The sequence below is a fragment of the Papilio machaon genome, chromosome 12, assembly GCF_912999745.1.
Source record: "Papilio machaon chromosome 12, ilPapMach1.1, whole genome shotgun sequence".
NCBI classification, from domain to species: Eukaryota; Metazoa; Arthropoda; class Insecta; order Lepidoptera; family Papilionidae; genus Papilio; species Papilio machaon.
The window spans coordinates 6,156,163-6,182,179 of record NC_059997.1 but is presented as its reverse complement, the minus strand read 5'-3'; the positions used below and the strand labels follow the sequence as shown (position 1 = coordinate 6,182,179).

The 26,017-nt window shown below is 30.4% G+C and overlaps 1 protein-coding gene across 1 annotated transcript in view; it reads left to right on the top strand.

Annotated features, from left to right (window-relative positions):
* Window positions 1-3,137: 3,137 nt before the first annotated feature.
* The window catches only part of LOC106718349 (pulmonary surfactant-associated protein D), a 65,209-nt gene continuing 42,329 nt past the window's right edge, over window positions 3,138-26,017 (top strand). Inside the window, exon 1 of the mRNA XM_014512416.2 lies at window positions 3,138-3,437. Within this exon, the coding sequence (XP_014367902.2) occupies window positions 3,338-3,437 (100 nt within the window). The 5' untranslated portion in view covers window positions 3,138-3,337. The remainder of the gene's footprint in view (window positions 3,438-26,017) is intronic.

Genomic DNA, 26,017 nt, shown 5'->3' with positions numbered 1-26,017 from the left:
TTTTCTTTCGAATTTGACACTGAAGGCAATGACATTCGTCGTCGTTTTCGCTTAGAAAACAGACTAAAAATAAAACTGTTAAAAATTAAATGCTTAATTGCTTTTCCTATTAGTTAATTATATTGTAGATATAGTTAGAAGTTATTATAGTTATTGGAGGTTATTAGAAGTTATTAGAGTTCGAAGCTAAGTGAATCAATAAGAAACTGTCTAGGCAATGAAACTTCGGCGCCGAGCCTGAGCACAATTTCCTCGGTCATAGTTTTCTTTTATTCGCAGCATTATTAAAAATATTTGAATAGTGTAAAGCCGCATTCACATTTGTCTGACGTGTTGTGTCGTGATGCTTTCTGTCGTGATGGCTACTGTTCACATCTATGTGACGCGTTATGACCCATTTTTAATCAGTTCCGTTATAGCTCTCAGAGAGTTTACACATTCGCAATGTTTTTTCATGAATCATACGATTCAGATTCAGATTATGAAGAAGATATGCAGCATTTCATCAGTATTTTAGAATGTCTAACTTCTGACGCGTCACAACACAACACGTGCGCGTGCACACTAGTCCGACCCGCTGTGTCGTGTCGCTGCGCCGTCCCCCGCACCTCACCCAACTGACGCGGACCGGGATCGCTACTGACGCGACACAACACAAGCCATCACAACACACTGCGTCAGAGAAGTGTGCACGCAACCATATTAATTGTATGAGACCGATACCTTTCTGACGCATCACGACACAACACGTCAGACAAATGTGAATGCGGCTTAACACTGTATCCAGAAGCAGATAACAAATGCGTATTTTCTGGCTATGGAAACCTAACATTACCCTTACGTAAAACTCCTACTGAGAATGATTCAATGTTCGTCAGATTGATGTCAACAAATGGTAAATGCTGCCAGGAAACGAAAAGGTCTGCAAGGACTTAATGAAGATAAGATCTAAAACACGACGATGGTTACATACTTCAGTGGTGTAACAAGACAACGAAGAAAAAACAATAACGTCCTATAAGGAAATTGTCATGGCTGATAAATGTTGAGGTCGTTGGTACAGTACCCCCATAACTTTATTTCAAATATTAACAAGACACTTCCTGACGTAAATGCTACACACGATGTAAAATATTTGTTGTAACGTCACATAAATATGCTATATGATTGTACGGGGGATCCGCCTCTTATAAGTATTATGGTGAATGTTCTGTACGAGCATATAGGTTGAAGCTTACATGTCACATCTTTACAACGAGGGTCATTAATTGTTCTAGTTCTACTCAACCTTAAAAGAAAAAATAAGTGAATACCACGTCTTATAATTCGTTGTACAACTAACTGTCTATTGTAGTGTCTATTTGTTTTTTGAATAGTAAATAGAAATTCAATCTTATGCTAATCTCCGTAATTTGCCAGTTCAGTTTAATAACTTCCAAATGTTGCAATCATTATAATAAATAAAATTAACCATAGCAACATTTACTTTCATCATCATCAGCTCACTATACGTCCCCACCGAGGGGCTCGGAGCCTACCCCAAGTTAGGGGTGACTAGGCCATAGTCAACCACGCTGGCCAAGTGCGGGTTGGTTGACTTCACACATATCATTGAATTTCTTCTCAGATATGTGCAGGTTGCATCACGATGTTTTCCTTCACCGTAAGAACGTCGGATAAATGTACATATGTAAATCGCAAATCGAAAAACACATTGGTACATGGCGGGATTCGAACCCAGGACATGCAGATTGCAAGTCAAGTGCTTAACCCCTGAGCCACCGACGCTCTCAACATTTACTTTATTAAACCTAATTAAAGCAATGGCGTTACAATGATTTTTAAAGCTTAAATTAATTTTCGTTAATATAACTCTTAAAACAGGAACAAAACAGTGGTATTTATGTTCATTGCTTAAATGCCTCTTTTTTTCATTCCTAGTTAGCCTATTTTTTACAATGTATTTTATCGAAATTGTGTCCTTCCAAATCCGGTATAACAAGCATTTCATATCATTTAGATTTGCATAGTTTATTTTACGTACCATCATCGTCTTGGCACTAACATTAGTTTTGACGATGTTTAAACCGGTTTTAATTCCATGTTATAATTTGTATGCGCCTTTGAATACTTGAGATTACCTATTTTAGAAACATAAAACAGCGGTCAGAACTTGTAGTTATTCTTTTTTAATTTTAGATAATTTCATTATTATAACTAAATGTAAGTGTAGATTTTATTCACTATCGGCTATCAGAAACAAAAAGTGAAACAAAATAAACTGACATAAAAACTTCAACTACCCACAAAACTGAAATTAACGTTTGTATAGGATTTCTTCTTCGCAATAAAAACAAAGGAAACTAGACAATAATCTGTACATTTAAAAAGTAACATGCAAACATTTTGTAATAATGTACGACTGTAATTGTTTCATTTTTTTCCAATCAGACTGCAAATTAGGTTGTTACAAATGAAGTAATATACTACAGTAATAAAATGCTGCTGACTGTTTAATCAAGTTTGTGTAAACCAACATTAGTGTGCAGACCTTAGTGCGTTCCGGTCTATAAGGTGTACATAGATACCCAAGTTCAATTAAGGACTTAAAGATACTTCGCACCATACTACTTATAACTTCACGGGCTGAGCGCAAATTGTCTGTCATTTTGTATTATACAACCATGGGTACCATTGTAGTATCTAGCCTAATTGTGTAAGTCTTTGGGTATAGATTGCTATTACATTTTTGTTAGGCGATTTAATGTTTATTTTGATTTATAATCATAGACGAAAATAGCGCTATCCCAGATACAAATTGTAAAGCGACTTATGTCCTCTGACCGGACTGAACGTTTTGTCACCAAGTAAACATAAATTACTTAGATATAGAACAAGTTATTCCATTGGTATGTTTAATCGTAACCTTGCAATTGTCGAAGACGTTGCAATGCGATGCGTCTAATTTTAATTTATGGACTAGTCCAACTTGGAATCTTATTATGGTGGTTTTCGTAAAATAGTTTTTATTGTGTTACATTAAGGTGCACTCAGGGACCTTAACTATGGTCTTTCGTGGATACACTCGATCTTTCTCCGGTGTTTTACGCACCTGCGCTCGCGCGCTTCGTCTCAGTACAGTTTTAAAAGGCCACCACGGAACGCGGCAACCGTCAACCGCGTCCGCTGAATCCGCGCGAAAATGAAATCGAGTTTCTAAATTCGAACGTTCGATTTTTTTAGCAATAAAAACTCTTTGCAATCAAAACATCTTTGGATTCGTATTTAATTTTTTACTTTTACAATTTTTTACTCATCTAAAGATAGCGTGATAAAAATGCAATTTTTCAGCCTCAGTTACGTGTCTAGTGTAGTTTTAATATCGATAGTTTTATTAGCCAGTGCTCAAAGGCCTAACAATAATCAACGAGACCTCGGTGAGTATAGCTAATATTATTTAAAAATATATTAAAGTGTAAGAATGTTGTATTTAAAATCCTAAAGTTGATTTTCGCATAGATCTCACTAATGACCTCCACAGTTATAGTTCAAAACTGTGTGTGTGTGTTCAAAAACACGCAATCTCGTTGCATTAGAATTTCCAATACAATGAATTATTAATACTTGTGAAGACGTAAATTTTTATTTTCGTATTTAAACTATTTTAATCAATTACGTTTTCTATATTTGTCTATTTCTAAACGTAACCAAAATCCAAAAAGAACCTTTTAGAGAAAACTTTGTCGTTGAAACATTAATTTTTAACGTGTCACAGAAGTTATGATTGGTTGCAAATTTAGTTAATTTTACATTTTTTGCGACTATTTGAGATCGGTAATAATAAATATAAAGTTATTTTAAAATGACACTTGAAAACGAATATTTAGGAAAAATAATTAAATTAAAAAAAACTTTGCGATCTTTTCTTAAATTTAAGTCTGCATATCTTTTTAATTATTCATCTAACCACCTGGCCATGAATGTAAAACTTCAATAATTACTCCTCACTATGGTCTACTTTTTAATTTTCTCCATGTCCAAAGCAGGTGTTTGATGATTGAGACGGAACACCTTTCATCGTGTTACATAACGATTGACCGTGATTATATATAAGTAGGTATATACTACATAGTGTTTGGGATTCGTTGCCTACGATACCGCTTTTACTTTCAGTGACACAACTGCGAGTGAGATTTCTCTCGCCACTTAATGACAGACTTAAGTACCTATACGCTAACATAATATATTGATAATACATATAGATATACTATGTGTGAAGCTATTTGTTTTAGTGTAATTACAAGAAAATTGCTTACATTCGTTTTATTAACTGATTATTACTTTATGTTATGTGTATTGATATTTTTTTCTCATAATCTAATCTATATATATAAAAGAAAGTCGTGTTAGTTACACTATTTATAACTCAAGATCGATCGAACTGATTTAGCTGAAAATTGATGGGGAGGTAGCTTAGAACTAGGAGACGGACATGGGAACTTTTTTATCTTCTGTGATTTTTTTTTATTCCGCGTGAACGGAGTCGCGGGTAAAAGCTAGTTAATAATATAGAAAGGAACTTTACGGAAAAGAGAATGATTAATTTTCATCAGAATTATCATTGAACTTGACATTAAAAAGCTGCACAATATTTAAAGTTTCGTCAAAGTTATCGGAGGAATTATAGTTACAAAATTTCTTAAGAGCTTGTAAATTAAAATTTAGATAGATTATCGTTAAGAGTTAATTTTTACTTTAAAATCTAGATAGATTACCGATTAAAATTTTTACCTGGGTGACACAGGAGGGTGATTTTTTTCAAGCTGGTTTCATTGTTCAATTGTAGAGTAGAGCGTAAATAAATATATAATACTCGGTGGTTGCCATTGGTCCAAATTAAACCATAATTGATAGAATAAAAAAAAGAATTTATTTATGTTTATTTTTTAATCAAAGTAATGCAACTCTTCTCTAATTGTTTCCCAAATTTCGTTTTAAAAAGGGTCGAAAGTTTCAAAGGTTGATTTTATATGCTCAGCTTTACGATTATAAAGTATACATATCGTGAGGAAGGCGTTTGCCGGTCAATAACAATGACTTTCAAACAAACGAGTTCCTACTATCTCACTATTTGTATCAGCTTTGTGTTCGCATTCAATCTGTTACTATTTGTTACTATGTCATTTATAACACTACCTTTATAACACCTATACAATCGTTTTTATCATTCAAATTATAAGTTTATCTTTTTTCTCCATTTATAATTTCAAATAACTATTTAAAAGGACAATGTTAATCGTTTACTGTCGACGTAAGCTAAATTATAAAGGTAAGGTGACAAAAATTGTCACGAAAAGTCTTGAAATCGTTTACTCGTAATCTGCTTCCAAATATGGAATCTTTTCGGATGTCATTAAAAATTAATAAACCATAACTTTATTTTATTTTAAATGGTTATGTTCTTTACGTTATATTATTTGCTAAATTACAAGTTTACTCTACCGAAAAACAAGTGTATATAACAACAAAAAAATTGCCTTTTTGTTTTTGAAATAGAACGTGAGTGGTGATTTTTTTATTCAAGTATTTCTTCAGTGGAAGTCCATACTGTAAATTAATTTATACCTTGTAAAACAAACTTCTGAATGTCAAAAATTTTGTCAAAGCAATATGGCGCTCTGTATCTAATTTTCACTTTATTAGATTACAAAGTTTATAGAAGTATAGATGATAATATAATAGTATGATGTCATAGGAATCTAATTTTATTGTTCTCGTGACGGATGCTAAATGACTTTGACATATACTTACTGGAGCGTGTCATTATGTATTTCAACCTATGATTAATTCAAGTATTATAGTTAATTTTAATTAAGAATGCAATCACTCTAGTAAATGTTATTAAGATTTAAACTGTACATTATTATGGTTTATACTTAAGTATGTTATATTTTTCCCAAGTTTTTCACAATTTGTTAGCAATTCTCGATTAAATTTCAAATCTAAATTGGAAAGACTTTACTTGAATTTTTACTAATTACAATACGTTATATGATGCGTTCCGATCTTATACTTTAATAAGTTATTAAATCATCTATCTTGGACAATAATTACACTCTGGAATAAGTATATAAGCGATTTTTTAAATATCAAAAGTTCACATATTCATATCATTTTCGAAGTAAGTCATGCAATATTCATAAAGTTAACATAAAATATTAGTAAATCTAACATAATGTTATCTTAATATTCGAATGGAAATATTTATCGCATTTATCGTGGGTTTCTGAGACCAAAACCTCTGTTTAAAACATATCATTTTTTATTACTTGTTTTTTTATGAAATTATTTAAATTTATCGCTTGGTAAAATTTGGTTTTGTTCAATAGGTATTTTTTTTTTACTTAATTTGACATTTAAGTTGAATGCTTTATTATTAGCTTTTATGTTAGTATGGAGAGATGATTTATTTTAGTTACGTTCAATTTAATTTCTTTATGATATGTATGTATGTATCGTTTGACTTTTGTATTCCTGGAAGTCTTAGTTTTGTTAACCGACGGTTATGTCACTCTTAAAAACAAAAAAAACGTTTTACAGTTAAACAAAAAAGTTGGTTGTGTGATAATGTGGTACTTTCTAGAGACGAATGGCTTATTGTACAAAATAATGCGTAGTCACAGTTAAGTAATATACTACATTGAAATTATGATGGATTTTGGAGGTGATACGTTGCTGTATTTTGAATTTTAAAACAGATTATAAAGATAGAGTTTTATTTGGATCATCTATGTGTATAAAAAGTTTCAAGTCATCGTAGTGAAAATTGACCTTAGTTTAAAAAAATATTATTTAAGGCGTTGAATTGAATAGATTGAGGATATTTCTGATAGTAATTAAAAGACGTTTAAGTACAGATTAAAAAATGAAGTAGAAATAAAATCCAGCAATCCAGCTGTTTTTAAGACGTCATCTGAAATTATTAGTCTGTGTATTTTAATATCTTATACACACGAACATTTTACATATTTCGTTGGTATATTTATCAGATCTATAAAATGTTTTGTTTTGTTTTATTCTTACACCGAATATGTTCGTGACATTTATCTCTTTAAAGATTTTAAATCGTAATTAACAATATATTAATTAATAGTTAAAATAATCAAAGTTCAGAAGAGAGAGTAAAAAAAAGTAATTTCTAAATTATATACAATCTCGATAAAACGTTAACAGATAAAAATTGTATAGTGCAGATGTTTGTTTAACTTTCTCTCAGCGATATCTATTAGCGCTTTGTCGTAAAGTGAAGATCCTATTCATAGCATTCTTTTGCTTGTCAAAAAATGTTGTCAATAAAAAAATACTGTTGCTATTAGATAAATAGATTTTACAAAAACCTGGTTGGTAACAATAAATAAAAATAAAATACCTACCTATCATATAACATGGTAAATTGTCAATCTTTTTTGTTTAATGTTCTTGTGTTTTATTTAGTTTTTTTACTAAACTCTGGAAAAATATTTGAAAAACTTATTTTACTATATTGATATTATTTATGTTGAGACATGTTTCAATACAAAATTTTAACATAAATCTTTATAGAATTTTTGTTAACTAAACTTATCTTTGTCAATCGTTAGAAATGTAACACAAAGAATCTAACTTAACTTTGAACTTTTCATATCGCTTTTTCTTTATAATTAGTTAAATCATCATTTTAATGTCGTTAGTGATACGTGATACAAGGCTTTCAAATGCTCCAAGAAATATACCAGAGCAAAATGATTGGCAACTGACCTTCATATACTTATTAGTTACATTTTTTGGATTAGATGTAATAAAAAAAGTTAGTAGTAGTACATTGTACAGTATAGTGTGAACAAAATATACGTACTTAGTTCTTTTTGTCGGTATTCTATAGCCAGAGTAACCTGCCCATAATATCCGAAAAGTATTTCAAAAGATATGTGTAAAGTCAACCAACCCGCACTGGGCCAACGTGATTAACTAAATACCTATATTATGTTTTTTACAAGTGTTTCGGCAGTGAAAACACACGGTGATGATCTAATAGTCGTATCGACCTCCAGCAACTGTCTACTGTTTGCACGTTTTCCTTGTTCTTGTATAAAAATAATTATGTAAGTGTTGTGAAAAGCGTGATATGGTGATGAGCATTTAATTTATAATTCATTTGAAAGATTTATAATGACAGATTTGCCATACAAATATGAATATAATAACTGCCAAATTATACAATTAAAAATATATTTATTTAAATTAATTTTGAAAGTCGGCCTACGAGACCAATGAGGTTAGGTCGTCGTCAGCTCATTATGATTATTAGGTAAGAATGAAAAATTAAATGGATTACGCCATTTTTGTTACAAGATAAGTTTGTACAGTATTATGTTTTGTTAAGTACTAAGGTTTGATTTAACTGCTTTTAACCTCTATCTAGTTTTAACGTGTTATAGCTTCGAAAATCGAAATGCCGAAACTAGATATTCTGAAAACTAGACAGTGTGGTTATTAAGAAAAAGGAATTAAACACAAACATATCAGCGCTTTGGCAAAAATTTAAATAATTTTAGTTTGTAAAAAAATATGAACTACGTTCAAGGAAACAAACGAAATAACAGATCCTTGTTATTTAAAGTTATTTATAAATATATCGCCAAAAATTATATTTAAATTGATTTTGCGTACAGATTTTTTTCTATTCAACCATCAATTTATGTAAATCAAAATCAGAAGCGTTATGAATATAAATTTATCACGTTTCTAAGATTTTTATTAATTCGAACGCGTCTTAATTATTCTTCAAATAGTTTACAATTTGTTTTATATCTTGGCGTTAAATTTTATGTGATAATATTTCGTAACTACATTACTTAATTTATTGGTTTGGGAAATAATATTATATACAATGAAATATTTTTTTTAATCTAAAACAAACTTTAAAGTTTTTTCTTACCTATAAATATTTATAACCAATCAACGGAAGTAAAATTAACTGGTCGAAACAGCAAACGAATAGTCTATTAATCGTTGGTTTTTGAGACCGAAATTTCTGTTAAAACATATTGTTATCTCTGTTTGATCGAAGATAATAAGAGGGATGATGATATTTTAGTCTCAGAAATAAACGATTAGAAATAATGAATTGGATCTACAGTATATGCTGCAAATGGAAATACGTCTGCAATCTTATTTGGTTTACTGGCATGAAATATGTTGTTAGGTGATTTTGGGCAACGGATTAACTTTTAGAGCCATCTTTGGATGATGCCTATGACAGCGGATATGCATGTTGTTAAGTAAGTTGCGTAATAAATAGCTATTAAAATAATTTTAATTAATTACAAAGACGGTCTATTCTTTGTGATTTCTTGTTGTTTTTATAAATTTAAAAAGTGACTAAATTTTGAAATAATTTGAGGATATAAAAATTGATTATAATTAACAAATGATAGGCTTTGAACTTTGTTAGTTTGATTGCCAGGTATGATTTGTTACTCGCGACCTTAACCTTTGGATAACTATGATAGGTGACCGGACGGAGGCGCTTGTAATGACGGATTTACCGACTACATATTGCAACATAATACATATATTTATTAGAATGTATTGCTATAAAATGTTATGGTTTACACGAACAAACTAGTCGTTTATGTTTTATATTTATTATACATACTAGCTGTTACCCGCGTTTCGGACGGATAAAGAAAAAGCATAATAAGTAGCCTATGTTTTCTTCCAGACTACGTTTTATGTCTGTGCTAAATTTTATTACGATCCTGAGATACCTTCAAACCAAAACAAACATATTCAATGTTCATGATGTGTTAATATCAATTTACTCATGATTGTGAAAACCAAAGTACGAATTACACATTTTACAACCTGCCAGATTTAAATTAAGTAATGAAACTTTTTAATTTTTGATGCGACTGTGACGTCAAAAAAGGTTTTATGTACTGGTATATAATACGTAAGTATTGTGAAATAATACGAGTTGGTTGAACTAGATGCTCGTTGGGTTGTCACCTGTATGTGCAATATATATGTACGTACCTACATCAAGAATCTTAAACATTATATTTAATTGATCGTAATAATAATTATAACTTATATGTTACATACAGTTTTAATGGTTTGAAGTAGGTTATTAATGTATTGTTACATTTCATTTGCAAGTGTTATGAACGTTTTAAAGTTATGGTGCTTTTTTTATATTTTTTGCTTATTAATAATATTTTAGGTGGCAATTTTTTATCTATAGCTTCATCATCATCACATCACTATACGTCCGCACTGAGGGGCTAGGAACCTACCCCAAGTTAGGGGTGACTAGGCCATAGTCAACCACGCTGACCCAGTGCGGGTAGGTTGACTTCAGACATATCTTTGAATCTCTTTTCAGATATGTGCAGTTTGCATCACGATGTTTTCCTTCACCGTAAGTAAATCGACAAATCGAAAAACACATTGGTACACGGCGGGATTCGAACCCAGGACCTGCAGATTGCAAATCAACTGCTTAACCACTGAGCCACCGACGCTGATTAATTATTTATAGTTGCGATTTTATATCATAAGCACGGGTTTAAATATAAATTTTAGATCGGGCACAAATGTGAATCATAAAAAAACGTAAACTTTTAAACTCAAACCAATCAGAACTAAACATCTTAAATACAACATAGTATTTCTCTATTCATTCACAGACAATGACGTCATAAAATATTATTTTCTTTCAATGAAGAAGTAATACATTTTATAGGTAAACATGCGGAAATGTGACTTAACAATCGATCAGATGCAGGCAAAAATATTTATGACAAATAAATTTTATGAGTCGAATTTACTGATGTCAGGAACATCACACAATACATATTATACAGTGTGTATACAATGTATACTATAAAATATATAGTAAACTGTACATAGAATAAAACATGTAGTAATAATACACGTAATATTAACAGCAATTTTAGTAACACATCTACTTTAAAAATTTGAATCTGTACTTCGATCAAATAAACCTATACCAGACGACACTTTTAGGATTTTTTTTAAGTACCAAACTCGATATTTAAAGGTGGACTTGAAAGTAAATATATTATATGTGGTGATAAAAAACAACTTACATTGGCGAAAAGTAACAAAAGAAATACATTTATTTAAATGGACGTGTTACGTAAAATGCACTCAAAACAAGTCAATCACACTACAAATTTCGACTGACTACAAGAGACTGCCTTACAAGATTAATTTGTATCAATCGATAAATTTAAAAAGATATATTGTTGTCTCTACTTTTTCAAAGAGATTGTGAGGGATAAAAAAATGTTTTCATACAAGTTAAGAGATAATGGAACTTCTTTGTAATTTTTTTTTATTTTGTAACATTTTTAGTTGACCCTTGGTACTATACTAGAATTTCACAAAATATGATTATATTCTGGCCAAGATAACAAGGATAACTACAAAATAAAATAAAAAAACACGCTTTCGCAGCTTCTGCATGTTTTTTTTAATTTAAACTGTTACAACTGTTACATAATAGATTCTTCAATAATTAAATTATACATATTGCAAAGCTATGATAAAATTCGCAACATGCGAAATAATTTGTATATACATTAAATTGATTGAAATTTTGATTATAAATATTCTTTTAATATTAAAATTGTTAACCTTTATAAAATGTTACCATGACTTTATTGTTTTATTGCTAATCTAACTGTCGCCCGCGACGTCGTCTGCGCAGTATTTAAAAATACTTAATAAGTAGTTTATGTGTTCTTCCAGACTATGATCTACATCTATGCCAAATTTCATCGAGATCTGTAAAGCCGTTCTGGAGATACTTTTTAACAAACATCCATCCATCCAAACATTCGCATTTTTTTCTATATTTGATGTCATAAATGCTAAATTGACACATGTTACTAACATTACAAATTGAAAGTTATTACAATTGAATTAGTTTACGTAAAATCTAGAAACGTATATTTTGAAATGTTTTCATAAATTTTTATGAATATTTTCGGGTCCATAAAAAATTTTATACATCAATTTAAAATACGCTTTTATTCAAATTAAAATAGTCAACTGTGCTTGAATCTTGTTTTTAATTTAGCATGGAATTATTAATTTGAAAAATAATTTAATAGGTTTATTGAAGTATTAAAAATTAAAATGAATCTTGTTTTTAATCTAATCACTTCTGTGAAGTTCTATTGACAATAGAAACCCACGCAAAGATCAATTTGTTAACTCTTCAAAATCATCTATGCTAGATTTTTATATAAAAAATAAATTCACCTACAGCATGTTTTATTGACTCACTTCAACGTTCTTTAACGTCGTTAACATGCCCTTAATTAAAGTCAAGGTATGCTGTATATTGATTTTTATTGTATAAATAAACATATTTCCTAAGGTATTGGTATGTGTTTGTTATACATAGGTCATATCACGTGTTTTCATGTGACGTAATAATAGTCGTTGTATGTTATACCTTGTATGGAATTTTTGTCTTAAAGTGAATATCTTCTAGAGATGACCAAAATATAAAACACAGAAAACGAAAAGAAATAATTGCCTTATTAAATATAGCTTTTTGTACGCGTGTTCAATTAAATCTAGTGATAAATATAGCCTATGTCACCCGGACATAGTGTAGCTTCATAACTGTGGAACAATTTTATTCAATGAAAATAAATAAAGAAATATTTTCTCTATATAATAATAGTATAGAAAAATACTAATTTAAAATGGTTGAAAGAAGCCCAGTAATCGATTCTGGAACATTCGGTAATGGACGTACGCTCATGTAATAAGGAAATGTCTAGGCGCTTTCCAAAACCTAACTAGTTAGCAACCAGTCCTAAACTAGAGCAGTGCGCTATAGTACATAGATATAGCTTAATAAATTCTTAATAGTGTTTTTAGTTACCAAGGCAACGGAATACTTCTAAATAACTTATTGATTTACTCAGTACTCAATTGGCCGCTAAGGAAGTTTCTTAGAGTACATTTAATATAAGAAATCTTTAATAAGAGCTACTTTTAGTCCTCTTACCCTTCCCACCAATTTCTTATAAGAAAAGGATGACGGAGAAGTGGATTTACCGGCAGAGGGGGCGCATAGGTAGGGCAAATATCCTCTTTCTATGCGTCCCCTTCTTTATTGATTAAAGGTAGACAACGGTGGACATTTGCGGATGTCTATGGGCAACAGTCGCCTCGTTATTTCGGCGAATTCAGGTTTTCGTTTGCTTGTTTGCCACCTAATGATATAAAAAAGAGTAAGTGAAGCAATTAGTTTACTAACTACTTAATGACTATACAACTATAAGATAAAGATGGCGTCTTTAGAATTTGTATAACCGGAACTTAGTGTATACTTATACACAAAATGCTCAATGCGAAGGATTGACTGTGTTGTTATTTTATACATAAGATTTTTATATACCTATATAATTTTAAAATGTAAGAAGGTATAATTTAATAACATTTATTGTATAATGTCATATCATGAGATATCGATGCGAAGCAGTATGCAAAGTGAGCTTGCGGCAAATACAACGTAATAGGTTTTCCAGACGATCGGAGCAGCCATCTAGTAGTGCCAAATTGAACGTTGCATTTACGCGATGTCGTGTCGAGAGAAGCGCGCTGTTATTAATTTGTTTTGTTTCACTATATTGCACTATTTTCATGATTACCTTTTTAGGTTTTGTATGTTAGACTTGTTATATAAATGTGGAATAAAGAATGTAGATGAAAATAGCCAAGAGTAATCTGAAGGAGGTGGAAAGGTCAAAGAGTTAAGATTAATAAAGATTTATAAAGCTTTCAGATAAAGAAAATGGCTCGAACACAGACAGCTCAGCACATAATATTGCTGTGACTTGTGAAAAATTTGTTTTAATTATTATTTTTAGTTATAATTGTTAACTTCCATCGACAGTTACAGTTGCAAGATTTGTGGGTCGAAAAAAACATTATTCTTAGATATACATTATTGGTTAATATCTGAAGATTAGTAACGCTAAGAGACAATGTCATCAAAATCTGAAACCAGGTTTAATTTTGCACCACTTGTCAAACTTCATAGTCAGATAAGCGATTCGGCATAACCCCATTTACCAGACTCCAGTTTTTCGCATCGTTCGTAGCTTGCATTGCTATTGCGACCCACTTCGCTCTATCTGGAAGCAGTTATCTTAACGACCCGCTCCAGAGACAATGCTATAAAATTATATCTATAATGTAACGGTTGCCATTCTCTCTACGCTCGACGTTCGGTTTACAACTTGCTTTGGAAGCCAACGGTTTCAGAGGGTTTGATAAGTTTTTCTTTTTAGCATAACTATTTTGTTATTAAAGAATATATATTTTTTGTAAATACCAGATCTGATACGTTAGATATTCATATTAAGATAAAAACCGTCACATTTTGAAGAAAATTATTATTGTTTTTTTGAGTTTTGATTAAAATTTTATGTTTGGGTTTATTAAATTCCTAGTACTTTTCTCTACTGTTGCTTATTTATTACGACGATTGATGACATTATTAAATAAATTCAAACAAAAATTTCTTTACTTTTTAGTTCGTTGTTAGATACTAGTTTTTAGATTCATGTCCTGTACCTTTTGTATATTAATGAAACTTAAATTACTGATGTAAAAAAAATCAATTCAAACTCAACCAACATCGCTCTATTACAACAAGTTCTATCGCAAACACCGCAAAACGTGAAAATAATTCATCGTCAGATTGCACGCCAGTGGCCATGTCAGCGCACTCTGCACATTACGTTCAGACTGCAATTAATGCAGTTGCTGAATGAACCTGTAAATGCAGAATATGTGAACAGAATAAATCATAAAATTTACGATACAGGTATTGAATAAAAGCTACTTAAAAGCGTTTTGATTTCTTCCCTAACTTTGAGAATTTACATTTTACATTAATCGTTAATGATATTTTAACCGAACGCAACCTTTTTTATTTCAAACTAGCTGTCGCCCGCGACTCCGTCCGCGCGCAGGAAAAAAAAACTTAATAGCGATATGAATTTTTTCTCGCCTTTTAAACCTTCCCTAGACCTCCAAGAACATTTCAAGGCTAAGATAAGATAAATCCGTTAAGCCGTTCTCGAGTTTTAGTGAGACTAACGAACAGCAATTCATTTTTATATATATATAGATTGAATTTCCGCTAAACTTCTAGTAACTAAAACTGAAGTAAAAATAACTTATTTTCCTACAAAATTTAAAGACTAATTAATTCGCATAGTTAATTGTTACGAAACTTAATAAAATCCGACCTAATTGTTCATCGGTGCGAATAAAAGAGATATCCTTTGATTTTAAAAAGTTATAATTCAATTACGAAATTATTCTCCGGTCTGATCATCTTGCGAAGTTTAAGGAAACGTTGTTAACTTTTGAACGAATTTCTGTGTTAATTAAATACGATTTTCCAACTAATTAGTGTCTGTGTAAATTACAGTCGCATTTTCAAGTTTATTAATCAGTCTTTTGTAATTATCAAATTAAAATAAATTTTTAAATTTAATTTCTTAACAACACTTGACGCCTGTCTTCTGTTTGGTCGTGGTATTGCATCGTTCGAATGGGTTACGCTGGCTCTTACACTGTTAAACATGATTAACATGTTTGTAAAAACATTTTTCAATTGTTTTGTCGTTAATTTAAATGCACCTTTTTGCTAAGAGATCGTAGACCCATAGTATAAGTGTAGGAGTAAAACATCAGATTAAAGCAAATCTTACATCATGTTTACTCTTTCCTAATTTTATTTACGTCGGCTTAATATTTTACAGGATACCGCGGCGTGATTATCATAATTACGTTGCATGCTCTACTTTCCCGGCACAATGGCTCGGCAGCCATCTTATGGCGTTGCGTTGAATTTGTGTTATGACAAAATAACAGATTATGTTCACTGTATCGTTTAAATTTAATTACGATTGCGTGTTATTATTATTTTAGGAATAACGTTTAACTTACATTTTTTTCTTTAAATAATATTCCTGATATATTTTACGAGAAACGTAAGCTAATAAATAGCTTGTAGTGTGGTTATAGCCTTACGAGCTGAATGTCCTGGTCTTATCGATTTCTTATATAAGAAATAAAAATATTAAAATAAGAGATATAAGCATGTTGCGACATTCCCTTAGGCAGTTGTACGTATAGCTAATCAATAATGTCCCGATGCAGCTTTCTCGTTTCTTCCATTGTCATATATTTTTCCTTAGCAACATCGAAGAAACATAAAGATGTTTCTTCGAACGAGGTATTATTATTAATGTTTACCTCAGAAGTTTTCTCAATTTATTAAAACATCGTATTCCCTTCGTCTAACTTATTAAACTTAATCAAAGCAAAAACTGTTTTAATAAAGTACCCTGTTTACTCATTAAAGTCCCATTATCTAATATATTAAAATTGTTAAAACTCCATAAATATAAAGTACATTTAAATTAGATAAATGACAGTTATCTACTAATATATTATGTGTTTTATCTACAGACTGTACCATGTATGGTGGGTTGAGACATTTTTATGACCAAATACAAATTTTTCTCATGTTTTTTATGCAAATCTGTTTTACGGTTATTATATTATGGCGCCTAAATATATATAGCAGAATTACGTCGATATAATCGTAAATGTAAAGGAAAAAATAAAAAATCGAATAAAGAAATATTCCTAAATTGAAGAGTTAATATCAAAACAACTGAATCTCTAACATATTCTTTTTATATCCAGAACGGTTCAACGGAAGAACACAATTTACTACTCGGCTACTAAGTACGTTTTTTCAATATCACGCGGACGGAGTCACTGGCGACAGCTAGTTGAGCCTGTAAAACCGGAGAGTTCTTTTAATTTTTATTCTTGGACATTGAACTTAGGCAATAATTTTATCTAGATGTTAAGCAAAATTATGAACATTCATTTACACAAGTCAACGTACGATACTTCTTTTAAAATAAAAATAATTTCTTTTCTTCACAAAATATCTATTAATAATGTTATTGACCTAAGATAAAAGAGGGGAAACTTATCTATTGATTACAAATTACCTCATTATGAATTATACAGGCATTTCTAGAAAACAAACAAGATATTAAGTCTTTTTTATGATTGTGGATTTAATTTCATCCAATATATTGATATTAGAGTTACAAATAAAAAGAAATAACAAGTTTTTTTGTTACTAGGGATATAATTTTTACATTTCTTATACACATTTTGTTTGAAACGCTTTAATAATAGATTTAAAATGACGTGGAAACAATCTTTAGATTCAATTAAATTCAAAATCGCATGAATTAAAAATTACATACTCTGGAATCACTGTTAAAACAAGATTTTATTTTTTGGAGCTAATTGACGTCGATATCGTCCTTGTTGAGTTAAATATTAACATATTTATTTAACACACTAAAATATTTCAGTGTCACATCTGATGGTAAGCTCGCCTTAAAGCTTAATAAGGTAAAAATATGTACAAGCTTCGATCGCTACCTCATTCTTTAATTTAATTAAATAAGAATACAATTTTTACTAAATGAATTGTCCCAAAATATTCTACTAGTTCTCGATTCAGTGGGACTAGCATGAATATTTACGACAGTAGCCTTCGTATCTCTAACATTGTCAAAATTAGTATTGGTGTACTTTGCGGACGATAGGCCCTGCATAAATAAAACTATGTCTATAGCGATTGTCACAAATATTCGTGATAGGCTCACTGCAACTGACATCAATCATACTAATTATATTAATATTATAAATGCGAATGTTTAGATGGATGGATGTTTCTTTGAAGGTATCTTCGGTACGGCTCAATGGATCTACCTATATATAGAGGAAATTTGGCACGCATGTAGAACATAGTCTGGAAGAACATATAGGCTACTTATTAATTTATTTTTTAAATTCCGCGCGGACAGAGTCGCGGACGTCGGCTAGTATTTTATCTTTTCAGGCAACGTCTCTTCTCTGTTTATTGCGATAGGTATATTTTATTTCATCACAATGTTATAAATTTTGTAAGTTTAATACTTGGATAGATAATGTTATTATTGCAATATGACCGTATTTTCGCTAAACATATACTCGTATGTTTTTTTTATTAACGAAATTTACCGTAAAAGTTGAGCATTAAATGAAAATACGTGACTTATTATAACTTGAAATAAAAATAAATGAAATGATTTTAATACGGAAAATTCTCGTTGAAATCAATATCTACTCGTATATATATAAAAGAAAGTCGTGTTAGTTACACTATTTATAACTCAAGATCGGTTGAACTGATTTAGCTAAAAATCGATGGGGAGGTAGCTTAGAACTAGGAAACGGACATAGGAACTTTTTTATCTTGTGTGCATTTTTTTTATCCCGCGCGGACGGAGTCGCGGGTAAAAGCTAGTTAGTTATAAAACCGCGCTGTAATGCACCAAGTTAAAAGCGTGTACATTTGTTATTACGCGTTTATCCCTTGCATTCACTTTCATGTAGAGCTATCTCTATCTGGGTCATTGTTGGCTCTCTTGATTCGTTTTATTGAACATACTATATATATGATGACTGTTTTTACGACTGTACATCCGAGTAATTTTCTTGCTTAATCTGTTGCCTTAAAAAGAAAAAGAGAGTTTCGATTTTTTGGTATTATTATTAAAATTTGGCACCCACGTTTAAATCGCACCTTTTTACACAACTGACAAAAATTTAATGTTTTTCGTGCGTATGTATTTTATGTATACGAGTTTGTATATGTGTAAGTTCATATACGAACTCTTGCTAAGCCCGGTATTCGAAACGAGTGGAGTGAGGTATCATCTTGTCAGTGTGGTTGTTAAAATTTTCATTTATGTTTATTTTATTTTTATTTTATTAGATTGACAGTGACTTACCGTTGGTTTTTGAGACCAACATCTCTGTATAAATTATATTGCTCTCCCTATTATTATCTTTGACAAAACACAGGTAACAATATATTTTAAAAGGGGATTTTGTTCTCAGAAACCTACAGTTAGGAGTGTAGTCATTCAGGTTTTTTTGTTTATTAATTAATTATTAATTTAATTTAAAAACATAATTGTTTTATGGCAATAGATATATCTATCGCCTAATATATTATGTTAATGTAAAAAGAACTGCTTAACATATTTATTAGAAATCTCTATTTATATATAGTGCTAAAGTGCCTCTACATTTATGTTCAGTCAGTGTTAAAACGACTTATATTTATTTATGTGCACATTTGTATTATTTATACGCGAGAAAAGAAATTCTAATACACTCTATTAGTGATGTAACGAATGTTGGATTTTTCACATTCGCGAATGCGAATGCGAATGCGAATATTCATCTTCAATATTCGCGAATGCGAATGCGAATGCGAATGTTAAATTTCAAATAAAGCGCGCGCAAAATGTTTGACATTTCGTGTCGGCCATGTTTAAATTGAACATAGCCGAGCCGATACAGGTTGAATGAACGAAGTTAGTCACAGAAAGTTCATTCGAAAAGTATTGTTTTGATTTGAGGTTAGTTTGGTGTTATTGCATTTCCCAAATTTAACCCAATTTTAAATAGAAATAAATATTTTTTGTTTTTGTAAAAAGCTTATTTACAAATAGTCAAGTATTCATTATTTGATTTTTTAAGTTTATATTTCATTATCATATTTAATTCTTAGAAAATATCTAGCGGGATGGAAAAATATATAATTAAAGCCAAAAAGGTTATAAATTAATATTATACTCAGATTTGATTGGATCTCTGAAGTTCTGTTTTCACAAAAGATACTTGAATTTAGAATTAGATTTTTTTCAAAATATATGTAAGGCATGGACATTCATTATTTTTTCTGTGGTGGAGTTAAGTTGTGATTTTGTTAATATTTTAATTAGACTAACCAGAACAAAAGAGAAAGTGTTTCTAATTTAGTTGCTTACCAAGACTGTTCCATAATATTTTTTTTAATTCAAGTATGGTTAAATAAAAATATATAAATCTTATCAGTTGTGTTATCATTTCATATGCAACCATATAATAATTTCCTTTTTGTTTGTTAAATACATTCGCTAAATATTCGCATCGTTTTTTGCGAATAGGAATGCGAATGCGAATATCGAAAAATATGCGAATATTGGCGAATGCGAATGCGAATGCGAATATTCGTTACATCACTACACTCTATGGCTCTTTAATATTACATCCATTACTCATACTTTAGGTTATATTTTTAGTAGCTATAAATATTTTTATGATTCGAATATTAGAATTTTGATTTAGTTCAAGAAATAAAATGTTGTAGACAAATTCTGTTCTTTATTTGTTTTTAAATTCACCACTTACATTATTTATAATTGAAATTTTTAGTTATTTTGTTTAATTTAAGTCGAACTTTACAGCAATCGAAAAACTTTGATCTATCAATTATATGTACTCCCATTCGTTCAAAGTAGAAATAAAATCGTCGAATTACTCCTAGCCATGGAACAACTACCGTGAAAAAATGCAGCAATAAACTGAAGTTCAAAATATAATTTCTTCTTTATACTGATTCTGACGTGATATTTCCTACGCCATTGCATTTACTTACGAATATTTGCATAATACGAGTATAATGAGGCGTTGTTTTTTTGGGTCCGAGTTAAAAGTGAAAATTTTATATTACGTAACGACGATAGTACGTGTTGCACTCTTAAGGTTGCCAGAACAAAAAATTATAAATTGTTATTACATATTAAAGTCACTTGAGATTTATAATAATTAAATTTCCCTGTTTTCTATCCGAATAATTGTTCCCCTAAAAATAACACATTTTATTAAAAAAAATTAAATTAAATCCTTGTAGGTAGTAATTTTTCCATCAGATTGCCTAAACATTTCAAGATAAGGGAAGGTTTTTACGGAAGATCCGTTTTATATCAAACTTATCACATTTTGGATTAGTGTAAGACAACGAACAGTGGAACAGACATCATCAATATTGGAATTCACAAGATTCATTAATAGCGAACGAAGAATAATTCTCATGAACTATGTTCAATGAATACATGGTATTTTATTAATTTGCCAAAAATATTTTTAAGGAATAAACTGGTAACATCGACTGCTGTCAAAGCAAAGAAATGGCGGCAAAGGGTTCATTAAACGTATCAAGGGCGCCAAGGACGGTAAAAGTTGTCGAGAACCGGTTGGATTTTTAATCTACATCGGAATATTACATGCGATTCGTGAAAGGGAAAATTACATGTTAAAGTAAGTTAATATTCGACTTCTGGGCGGATTTTTATTATCTTTGTTACGTAAATTTTCTGGCAGTTTTTAATGAGGGCCGATAACAAACCTTCTTACCCGCAATGAGGAAATGTTTTATTTTATAACCTCCAGACAAGTTTAAAGACCGTTTTTGATTATTCAATAATATCAAGATTAAATGCACTTCCCTTTTAACTGTTACAATTTTATAACATAAATAATATAACATTATTTATGTTATATTGTACAAAATGAAATGCAATATTAAACTTACGAAAATTTCTTTTCAATCAAAGACAAAGTCGTCTACATAAGAACCACATGTTCTACAACCGAAAAAACTGTGCAAAAACGTGTTACCTCTATATTTAATGTTAAGATAATGAAAAGGATTAGTATTTTTTTGTAAAGGCAGTAAAAAGTTAAGTTCGCATGTACAATAGTTAATAACAACCAAAATATATCTTAAGTGTAAAATAGATTTTGTAAGTTATAAAGACAACATTTAATATTTCCATTAGGGTATTAAAAATTCAGGACATAGGAAATTCTCTCTAAACTTGCCTCGCATAAATTGACGGGAACATTGTGGGCTGCCTTGGAGGAGGGCAATGTCTTTTGTTCTTGCAAAGAGCGCGCTCGGTGCGGTGAGACTTGTGTTTGGATAACCAGTTGCTATATCTACAAATATGGAACAATACACGACAAAGTTTACCTTTTGCGACGTGAATTTTGCTTATGTAAGCGACGAGCACGAATTTTAAGTTATTCTTAAAAAAATTAAATTTGGATGCATGAGCAGAGATAGGACAGTCCAGTATTTTTTTGAGTCCAGTAGTTCTTATGTAATACAAATAAAATGTTTGATTTCTAATTAGAAATATGGCAAACAAAAACAACCTCGTTAACACGCAATGAAATATTCTATTCGACTAATTTCGAAAATTAAATATTACATTAATATACAAATAGAAACGAAATACCGTATAAATGTTTACACAGTTATTGCAGACAGATAAGAAAATCAAATTTAACAAAGAAAACATTTTTTATATCCTTACATAATCCTCGAAGATTAATTCCTTACAAAAGTTTTAAGAGCTGAGACAATTGTGAACCTGATCTTAATGACTATTGAAAGGTGTGGTATAATCCAAGTAAGCTTATTCGAAGACATAGACGAGAAATTCTTATCAATATACATTCTTCTATATATAAAGCATACGCAATAACAGACGTCGTTTTACAGTGTCAAGGATAAAAATGTACTCAACCTAGACCCGAAAGCAAATATTTGATAGTCATATAGGTATAATAAGACCACTAGGTCACACATTATAGTGACACGAGTGTTTAAGTCAATATTGTCCACGTTTGTTTACAATGATCTCAAGGATGTGTAGTGAAACACATCCAATAAAAAAATGAAGAAATCTTACTCGGCAGTCAAATTAAAATACTCCCAAGCTGCAAAGTGAAGCCAATAGCTACTAGATAAGTAAATATACAATTTAGGTCTAGCTTACCTCTCGTATACCTAATTAACTTTCTCTTTGAAAAATTATTATCAAACTTAATCCCTGCCCGATCAATTCACCGCTAAACAAGTTTTCTTGATAGATTGGCATGATGTCAGATTCTTAGTTCATCAACATCGTGAATAATAGATTGATTTCCTGTTTTTGTTTGTCATCCTTGAAGATTCTCTGCTTTGCACTGTTAAATTCTGTTTCTTTAACTGAAATAATGTGTATCATACCAACTTGTTTCAATTTACCTGATCGGAGATTATTCATTGATCTGTTATTCGTTGATCTATCCTGAACTTAATCGGAACAAATTGTTTGCATTCATTCAATTCTGCTAAGCTATTAACTAAAAAAATCGTGAAAGGATAACAAGTGAATAAAATCAGGTGTTTCGGGGGTGGAAACTAACCATTAGAATAAAATAGTTGTTATTGACACGCGATAAACTGGATGTCTTTCATTGCCCTCCTAATTCAATAGTTATGTTGCTTGAAATAAACTTAAAAAGTGCTTTTAAAGATTAGGCAAAGGCAAAAGTAAAAAATATGACAAGATACTGCCTTATAATAAATATATTCTGTCTACCAAGATTGATGTAAAAGTCGTGATCACTAACAAAAAAAGCGATGTAGATCCGTCAAGGTGAATACGTCATAGGTATTTGTATGAATGTAATAACACTTTCTACTTCAGTAGAAAATCAAAACCGGATCCCATTATGTTATTTGGTCCATACAAGATTGAAATTGCAATGTAATACTCTCATGTGATAGTTTAATTTGAAAGCTAATATGATTGGGTTTCAACTGCATCAACACTTTTTTTGACAGATATTGTATAATTATCCCGACAATCGAAACCAATTGTTAGAAATTGATTGTTATATTAATAAGTTGTTAGTTAATTTGTTGCGTTTTTTTTTTAACTAAATTAACCTTTTTTCAGAAAAAAATAAATACATTATAAAAATTCTCGTAAAATATAATAATAATAAAAATATTAAGAACTTATTGTTGAAATTACTGTTTTTTTTTAATAAATCAGTACTGACATTACAAACAAAAAATGTACTGGAGAAATTCTGGAAAAATAATATTTAAAAGTATTAAGGATTTTTCTTTTCTAATGTATACGTTTTTACTTTTTCCTGATATATTTTATGTTTAGCCTCCAGTTTCTTCAGAGCACTAGACGGTCTTACTCCGCTAAAATTCACCATAAAACTGATATGGACAGGTGGTACTTCATCTGTTTTGTCCACTTGTATAGTTTTGTTTTGTGCGGCAGATTTCTTTCTTGATTCATGTTCTTGATTTCTAACCATTTCTTTATGATCGGTGTTATTTAATTTAGGCCTCGTTTCTTTGGATTTACTTTGATAAACATTATGAATTTTGTCTTTTTTGTATTTTCCTCTTTCATTTAAATAATTTTTGTTATTTTGTGTGTTATCAGAAGACTTATAGCCAATTCTTGTTTTTAAATAGGACTTTTTTTCCTTAGTTTTATTAATTAGGTACGAAGAATGTTTTGTACCTTCGCCTTGTTGGTCTTCAATTTTACTGCTTTGTTTCGCTGATGACTGTCTTTCTGGATGTTTTTCCTTCTCTAGTTCTATTGACTTTTTATATATTTTCACTCGGTTTTCCATTCTCACCTTTTCAGAATATCTTTGCAGGCTCCTGGCTCTTTCTAGCCTTGGTTTAATTTTCTCCATATCAGGCCCGAGGCCACCTAATTTAACATTATGCAGTATTTCAATGGTAGCTCTTCTACCAGATGAATGTGACGCACGTTTAGGTATAGAAGCTTCAGATACACTTCGCAAATTATCTTTCTCGCTCATAGATTTATTATCATTACCTTCAACCAAGCGATGTTCGAATTCAAAAGAGTTATCCAAATATTGGTTACGTTCTTTTTCCAATAGTTTAGCGTAATACATTTCATTGTATGATTCGGTATTATGAAAATCATTGGATACTGGATAGTTTGTATCCTCTCCAATACTTTCTCTTTCTGTGTCACCAACCTCAGGCGATAGAGAACGTATGTCTTGTTCCAGTGGTGTTTCATCGTCTAGTTTCAAGTTATTCTTTTTACGAAACATCTCTAAGTAGGAAACTCGTGGAGGATTAGCCGTACGTTTATTTATTAAATAATTCTTGACGGGTTTGCTTGTAGATTTTCTATCATCAGTATGATTCCATCGTTGTGCTTTAGGTACTTTTATTAATATGTCTTGTTCATAAAACGGCACGAGTATTGTGTCAACATTATCTTCGGCATACTCATTTTTAATAGACGCTTTTTGCTTGAAATTTTCTTCTAAACTATCCAAGGACATTTTACTTTCGACGTCTGAATTTTTTGCCATTTTTCGTGATATAAACGACTTTTTTCTTTTACTCGTAAAAAGATAGGATGTCATTTGAATTGACAATTCAATTTATTATTTCCTCCCAAGTGACAGATCGCGATGAAATAAGGTCTAATAAATTTTATTGATATTCGTAAAGAAAAGCAGAGTCGAGTAATAAATTAAAAAAAAACATATTTATAGAATAAGCTTTTAGAGCATACAAAGTAAATTTTTAGCAATATTTTTAGTTTTGTTAGCATCTACAAGTACTTTTTACTGACATTTTTGTCATCCTTTTTAACTGGATCAGGTCAGTAAAGACCTGATGTTTTCAATTTAAGGTGGAAATCCAGTTGAGGAAACTTTACAGAATATAACACACATGTTGCACATTTTCAAATGCATATTATTAAGTTGCAACGCATAGAAATTTGAATTAAAAACACACGAATCTATGAAACTAAATTCAATCACAACAGCATAGCAACATACAATAAAACCAATCGACAACTGACGCAAATGTTAGGAAAATATAATTTAATAAACTAAATGAAATAAACTTCTACAAGATGTTGTATAGGTTTCAAATTAGATCAGAAATACATAATGCAATCCATTATAATATCGTTAGCACATCTTTATAAAGCGGTCAAGTAGGAAATAGAACACATTAAACATTTATCTGACAATTTTAGAGTAATTTATTAGGTCGTCTACTTTATTTAGAATTATTTTTGTGGGTGTTTTTAATTTTATCTTTAAGTATTTATATTTCGATGACATTTGGAAT